Here is an 8,314-nt window from a genome sequence, read left to right on the forward strand (position 1 = left end):
GTTAGATAACTCGTGTCGAGCATATCACGTTTATTATCGCCATAGCATTACATTATATCAGGTTTGATCAGGCGTCTCGATTTATAAAATTGCAGTTTATCGCGCCTCATCGCAGCACGCTGCATTTCACGGACTCGGACATCACACAGTGACGACTACTAATGATGATGACGACGACGACGACGACGACGACGACGACGACGACAAGAGAAGGGAACGTTCCAGCGTTTTCCCCTCTTTCATTTTTCTCCTCTCATTCGACGATTAATCTTCATCCTGCGCCGCGCGCATCTTCGCTCGTTTCAATTCCTCGTGACGCGCGACGTATTCGTTCACGGTCGCGCACAAGTCCCCGTTGTTCTCCATTGTGAATTCGAGGGACGAGAACAGACTCTCCAGCAAGTGACTTTGCCACTCGTCCGTCGACCGGACGATCGTCTCCACCAGGTCCTCGATTTGAGAACTGAAGAGCTTCTCGTTGCTGGCGGAACCTCCGCTGGACGTCACCCTCTGACGTTTCGACGGTGGCCCTTCGCCGGATGCGTTGTATTCTCTCTTGATATTTGTTCCTGACGATAGACGATAGAGATTTATAAGTATCTACAACGAACACTTATTATTATTAAGCTCTTACAAAAGTTCATCGAATCGTTGGTGATTTTATCAGTTTGAGGGACGGATCATCATTTTACACACGATTCGACCAAAGCACTCGCCGTTATTCATCCATCCACCAACAGATAATTGATTTTGCGTTTTGGAAAATGACCATTGATAGTTTGTTGAAAATAATGTGAAATCAGACAGTCACCTGAAAGGCAACGAATGGACGACGGCGATCACTTTGATTAAACTCGACCGGTGCCGTTTCGTTACTATTGGTGAAAAGACTGAAAATTCGACGAATTTTCGTAAGCGCCTAACAGTGACGTTTGTGCACAGGTAGATTCTAAGGGATCGTTGCATACGTCAGCTGAGCTTTTGAGATTGCAATTGGTAGTTACTAGATCTGGAAGACGTCGAGTGCGAGGATCGTACAGTTCCGAGCTTGCTTCGCGCATTCGATTTCACTTTAATCTTCTTAGCGTTCCGTGTCGCGCTAATCTCTTATGAAAACATCGCGGTGTGCATTAACGATCGGTAATCTTTTGTGCGAAGCTCGCGCTCTCAAACGTACCTAGTAGACCGTTAGAGTCGGTGGGACGCACGAAGCTCCTTAGTTTCCTGTTGTTCTCGCCTTTGAGCTTCCTCGGGCTCAGGATTTGTATCATGTCCGCTGCGTACATTGTTGAGAACCGATTTATCGTTTCACATAATTATCATTCGGTAGATGATATTTTGGGACAGATGATTCTACCTTGCGAAGAGCGATCAGATAGCCTGTCGGATCCGTTGAGGAACAACTGCTTGAAGAAAGATCGCCGCTTCTGCGGCGAAGGCGATTTCACTTCGTACACTTCACTTCGATTATCGTCGTACATCCCTTTAATCTGTGGTCACGGTATATATAAGTGGTTAAGAATTTATTCGTTAACAACATTGCTCTGTATATAAGCGAACATGCAAGAAAATATTTTCAAAAAATTAGTTTTGCCCTTTTGTCCATGTTCATTCGAACTGTCTTCACCTTTAACCCCTTAACTGGCAAGCTGAATTCCGTAAGAGTATGTGAGCTGGCCAAAAATGGATTCTTGAAAGTTAAGCAATGTCGTTAAAATTTTATGTCCAGGAGTTTTCGTCTAGTCGCTGTTCACGACTGTGAAGTTAAAATTTGTCAAATCTACAATGGTAGACTCAATATGACGACTACAATCATGATTTTTATTTCATCAAAATGAAAAAAAGTTAAATAGTGAAAATACACAAAATTTGAATCTACGTGCATCGTACATCGCAATAAAACGAAAAACTGTAATTCATAATGAAGTTATATAATATGTGAATAACACTTTGTTTCGGTCATCTATATTGGTTTGAGAATTCGAGCCATTTCGAGTTTTTATTTTTAAAATTCACCATTGAAGGCTCTCTTCATTCAAGAGCGGCTTCAAAAATTCCAGAGTGCAATATCTCAAAATTTTTGTAAAACTTTGACATTTTTTTTTCGATTTTAAATCGACCACATTACGTCCGTCATCTTGAATTTTCAATTTCGAAGTTCACCATTAAATACAGTAACCTCAAAAACATTTAAATATCAAACTTTAGAAATATCGAATTACAAGAAATATCAAGACACACAGTATTTCCGATTACATTACACGTCCGTCATCTTGAATTTTGAATTTCGGAGTTCACCATTAGAGTGACCTCAAAAATATTTAAATATCCAACTTTAAAAATATTGAATTACAAGAAATATCAAGACACACACAGTATTTCCACCAGTCAAGATGGTTAAAATCCGATAATTCCGTAAATTCCACTTCCAGCGTTTTTGCCAGTCAAGTTACCGTCTTTAAAATTTATCAAATGTTACGGAAATTGGTCGCGAACGGAATAGCAAAGTTTAAGCCTTTGAGGGCGGCAACCTCCGGTGGCAGGTCGATGTGCCGACAGTGGGCGGTCATTAGCACCAGCATGTGCACGGATCGGTCGAGGCCTCGCATTAAGGAGGTAAAAACCACTCTCGCGGTCTCGTCCACCAAGTCCCACCAGGTCAAGATACCGGGAACGTAAAGCAACGCCGGTAGAGTGCGACGTGCGGTCTTCATCTTCTGTTACCATGGCAAAACAACTCTGATATTTATCCGAGGATGATTACGCGGGAGTGAGAGATAGACTCTACTTGTATCATCGCCTCTTCGGCCGCCTTGCCGGTCTCCTCGAACAGAGTCGTGACGTCCAGGACGTGACACGGCAAGTGTTCCAGGGTGTGCAGCAGTGCAGGCCCCAAGTGACGTGTGTGAGAATCATCGTTGCCGCACAGCAAGATTCGCGGGCAACCGTTCGACTTCGATGTGGCCTTGCCTGTGCTGCGGTATTTAACATTCACCATCTTGGTTAGTGTCTCGACTTTCGACTTGTCGTCCTTTGCAGAGTTTACCTCTCGACGCTTACATGTTATCCGAAGTCAGCATGCCGACTGGGCAAAGTGCTTGCAGTCGTGACAAGATGCTCGTCAGATCCTCCTGTAGTAGCGGTTGGATCTTGGCTGACAAACTCTTGATCGGCGCGACAACGACGCGATGTGACGCTGGGACGATGTTTTGACGCGCCTTCAAAAAGTCTTCCTTCTCGACCTCGATGAGAAATTGAATGAAATCGCGTTAACGCATTGAATGTGATTGAGTGTCATGTCAGCGACATGCAAAAGTTTCCGACGAGCTTTCGCAAGCTCCCAGTGTAAGGTAGATTTTCGTGTCGTGAGAAAATACCTTCACGAAGAGGATTTATTCTCCTTCGACTGAAAACTTATCCTACAAAGAATACACACTCTATGTGTGAAATATTATTATCATATAGCGAGAATTCCTTTGAATTTTGTATCGCTCGGTTGCGCGCGCGGTCGCTCGACGAGATTTATCATTACCGAAGCTCGGGAAAGACGGTAACTTTGATCGCCGCGGGCTGTCTTACTTTGAGATGGCGTTCGTTGATGTGATACTTTGATTTCGAAGTGTAGATTTGCGGATAATTCCTACGAATGGAGCACATAACTGCTTCGGCGCAAAGCGCCTGCAGGTCGCTGCCGCAGAAGCCTAACGTTTTCGACGCCAAGTACGCCAAGAATTTCTGCGCCGGCTTTTGCTTCCAACTTTTGATGTGCACCTGCGTGTCATTGTACGGAAACGTCAGTAGTTTTCCCGCTTCTTTCCCTCTTCTCGACATTTAATTATTTCTAGACAGCACAAAGTATCCTGGAACCATCCTAAAGCGTGAGCGAGATATTGATACTCGGGACTGGTTCTCCAAGAATTTTGCACGCGTTAAGGATGACATCAGGATATCTTTGGGCTTTTATTAACTCAACGATACCGAGAGTATCTCTTTTCTGGCGCTGTAACAAGGTAAAGGGAAGTACAGCTCTTTGTCGAATCTACCGGGTCTCCTCAGGGCGGGATCTATCGCGTCGATTCTATTGGTCGCGCCTATCACTATGATCTCGGAATTATTGTCCAAGCCATCCATCAGAGCCAACAGAGTGGAGACCACACTGGCGTGGACGAAGTCCTGGCGACTGGACCTTACAGGAGCGAGACCGTCGACTTCGTCAAAGAAGATGATACACGGTCTCGATTGCTGCGCCTGAAACGAATCTTTTCGGTATATCAGTGATTCTTCATTTCGCATGTGACATTCTTTCACGCATCTTAGACCCTGCGGTTACGCAAAATGGTTGAGTCTTGGAAATAAGAAAGAACAAAAGAAAATAGATTGTATTTTATCATTGATTTTTATCATCAAATCCATTATTCGTAGAAAAATTGATCGCACTGATAAGTAAGATAACGAATATGTAACAAGGGTTATGTAGGAATTAAGTTTCTCTCTCTCTCTCTCTCTCTCTCTCTCTCTCTCTGCACTGACCAACGAGAAGACCTTCTCGAGCTTCTTCTCGCTCTCCCCGACCCACTTGCTGAGACAATCGGAACCTTTGCGCGAAATGAAAGAGACCTTGCGTTCGGAATTGCTGCACTCGGTCGCCAGCGCGCTGGCTATCAGAGTCTTCCCGGTTCCTGACGGAAAGCAGGAGCACGTTCTGGTGGAGTCCGATTGTCAATAGATACGCTTCACATTACCTGGCGGGCCGTAGAATATCAAGCCCCGTGGCGGCCTAAGATTAAATTTAGCGTACACCTCTCCGTACAGCAGCGGGAATAAAACCATCTCCTTCACGATCCTGATATGCTTCTCCAGCCCGCCGATGCACGAGAAGTCCTTCGCGCTAGACATTTTCTTTGCTCGCCAAGAGAAGACGGTTTCGTTGATGAGAAGTACCCTTTTATCGCGGACGATCAACGCGCATATGTCATTGTCGCGTTCATCGACTGATCGGATTATCGGCGCGGGGTCGCGGAATTCATACGCATATTCTTACGAGATCGAGATCTTGTCACTGGAATTTTTACACGGGTTACTTGGGAATTACGAGAGTTCACTGCTCAATTTCATTATTCCTGACGTCTCGCCAGCTCTGACAGACGGGAAATCGTGTGGGTTGAATCGTCGTATCGATATAGTAGCGTTCGTATGTTTCCGCGGGGGTTTAAGTAAAAGTAAAACATACCCGTACAGCACAGAAGTTGCAGCAACATTGCTGCAATATTGCAACATTGGGTCTGTTCTCTGTAGCTGCACTGCTCAACTGAGCGCAATAATAAGTTAGAGTGAGAAAAAATATAGTTGTCTCATTTTAACTACTTATTGCACTGGTTCAGCAGTGCAGCTATAAAGAACAGACCCATTGTTACAACGTCGCAGCAATGTTGCTGCAACTTCTGTGCATGGATGGATACATGTAAAACGCGCGTGATAATCTCGCGTGCGGCAAACGGACACGATAAGCGAGCTGTGTATCACGCAATGTCCGAAGAGAAAAGACGGACGGGACGATGGATGCGCAGATCCTCACGCTGGACTGGTTACATTACGAAACTTTATTTCACTATACTGTATGACAATCAAATGTATTACTTATGTGGTAAAATAAATAAGGCAGTGGATGCATCGTCGCTTCTCGTCCATACCTTTCACACCTTTCGTGTGTAGATTCTTAAGGCTACCGTCTACCCCCGTCGTCGTGTCACACAGTAGAAAAAGATCGCCGGACCTGATATGCTACAGCAAGCTCGAACATACGCTGACGACTTTCTTCGTAGAGAGTAGTCTTAAGGGCGATTATTGAGAGATGAGTGTCGTGGTCGCTCGTCCGTAAACGGCAGTGTTTCGCAAGAATCTCTCGGAAATCGAGACATGTACGTTCCCATGCACACACGCACGTACGCACACACACACACACACACACACACACACATACACACACGCACGCACGCACACACACACACACACACACACACACACATATACACACACGCGCGCACACACATGTACGTTTTCATATTTTTTTTTATACATATACATATATACGCATATGCGAATTTGCAATTGCACCGCATTGCAGTAGAGATAGTACAGAGAGGTGGTAGTACGTCCGAAAGTAGCACCGGGAACGGATCGTGGATACAACAAAATAGAAGTCGAGTAATTTCGTTTTCGAATCTTTTGTCTCACAAGCGGAATGTAAAATATCGTATCGCTACAAAGGCAGAAAAATCACGTCCGCTCGCTGATACGACGTGATCGCACTTCACTACGTTGCCCGCGGATGTAACTTTTCTGTGCGTGTTACTTTAACGTCTTATCCGACGGCTACTATAAGAGAAGAGAAAAGAGAAAAGAGAAGAGTTTCGCTAGAGCATTATCTGTCGTTAATTCTTTGGCAAATACCGGACGCTTATTGCGATTCGTCACTGATTCGGAATTTCATCGCACGAGCAAGAGAATCGGTGATAATTCGTACGTGACCACTGTAGACAGTGACTTTTCCGTCTGCCTGTCCTTCCTTTTCATTTTATTTTCATCCTCTAATCGAGGCTCAATCGAGAACGTGTAAGACCTCACATACACGCGACACAAACGCTAAAAAACAAGAGCAAAAGCGTTCCTAAAGTCCTCAGTCTTTTCGATTCTACTCACTAGAAAGAATTTCGTATGTAATACAATCGAATTTCTCGACGGACAGTCAATCGCCGAACGAAATGAATTCGCTGACTATGAAATTTCGAATGTCGCTGTAACTATACGGATATATGTACTATACGGATGCGCGTCTGGCGCATCGCAAAACAGATATGCTACTAACAAAGAAATTAGTACATTACGCCACGACCGCGCAATTTCGCGCAGCGAATTAACTAAGAAGTCACATTTCGATATATATACCAATGACATTATTCCTAAGAAAGATATTCGTGGATCACATAAGAGTGTTTTATCGATAAAGTTTATCACCTAGAATTTGACCTATCCGATCGTATGGTGCGAACGGCAGAGAATGGATCAATTGCGCCCTGTATACGTCGACAGTCATATTAGTATTTTGTGAACGGTTTTGTTAACGGAGATAATCTGCTATTTAGGCTGCTCGAAACATCTTGAAACGAAACGAGTTGTCATCTCGTCGCGTGCTCGACTTTGTTTGGTAACTAATCGTTCGCAATTATAGCAAATCACAACCAATACACGAATCTGGAAGGCAAGTTATACGCTTAATATTTACTAATATTTATACACACACATGTACACACAGAGTCCACCAGAAAGGTCGCAGTTCCTCTCGAGAGCGCGTGAATTTCAGATTAAATGGAAAGGACAGCAGTCGTTTTAATCTCGCTGCTCTGATCGTCTCTATTTAATTTTGAAGTAATGCCAATCAATCAATTTTACTTTCTCTCCTATCATACAAATTCCCTATTTACAGATAGGAACTCGATAGATTTATATGATATTAGAAGCATTAGCTGTGAAATTATCATTTTTCAAACACGAAGTAAATTCGAGTAGAACCTTACGACGTTTGAACCCGAGACATTGATAACTTTGGAAGTATAAATAATTAAAAGAGCAACAAAATAATATCTAGAATTTAGCTTCAAAATATAGATTATAGAATTCAGCTTTAAAATATAAATTATATTAACCCTTTCGATACTACCGGTGACTATAGTCATCCATCGTCGAAATTGTATTATTGAGCAATTTTTTAAATATGAATAATTTGAAATATATTACATTGTAATATCTCATTCTTTGTGAACAATTTATCTGTAATTTACATTATTTCACCAAACATCAAATGATATACCCATTCCATGGTAAAATGTATGTTGTAACTGACCCGTACAATAGAATTTTATTCGCGACTCGAGTACAGCGGAAGCATATTCGCGGACGACATAGCCGTATCGAAAGTGTTAATAAGGTTAACATAAAACCAACAAAACATGGAAGGAAGTGCGACAGTTCCGGGACAATTCATAAAGCGACAGCCAGATATTCATACTTCAGCCAGATAACATACTTCAGATCAATCGAAAGTCAACGTCTTAATTGGTAATTGTCTAATTCAGACTCTCAAATCAATCATTTGTTTCAAATTCTAACGAATCAGAGTCATCCTTTTTTGCATAGAATTCCTTAGTTTTCCTAAAGTTTTCGCTCAAATGTTTTTAATGTTTATTATTTGCTGATGCCTACTCGAAGATTTAATTTATGAACAATGAATTGCGTGGTCTCAAAGTGATTTAATGTT

At 42.8% G+C, this 8,314-nt stretch overlaps 1 protein-coding gene across 1 annotated transcript; it reads right to left on the reverse strand.

Moving 5' to 3' along the window:
- Positions 1-162: 162 nt before the first annotated feature.
- Positions 163-5,286, reverse strand: LOC105188570 (ATPase family AAA domain-containing protein 2). The gene is made up of 9 exons (XM_025302235.1): positions 4,743-5,286; positions 4,531-4,679; positions 3,979-4,248; positions 3,580-3,771; positions 3,061-3,242; positions 2,789-2,975; positions 2,532-2,717; positions 1,323-1,490; positions 163-600 (listed from the first exon to the last, which is right to left on the reverse strand). The coding sequence occupies exons 1-9, from the start codon at positions 4,894-4,896 to the stop codon at positions 265-267; spliced, it is 1,824 nt and encodes a 607-aa protein (XP_025158020.1). The 5' UTR covers positions 4,897-5,286; the 3' UTR covers positions 163-264.
- Positions 5,287-8,314: the final 3,028 nt, after the last annotated feature.

This window comes from Harpegnathos saltator, unplaced genomic scaffold (assembly GCF_003227715.2).
Source record: "Harpegnathos saltator strain DR-91 unplaced genomic scaffold, Hsal_v8.6 scaffold473, whole genome shotgun sequence".
Taxonomy (NCBI): Eukaryota; Metazoa; Arthropoda; class Insecta; order Hymenoptera; family Formicidae; genus Harpegnathos; species Harpegnathos saltator.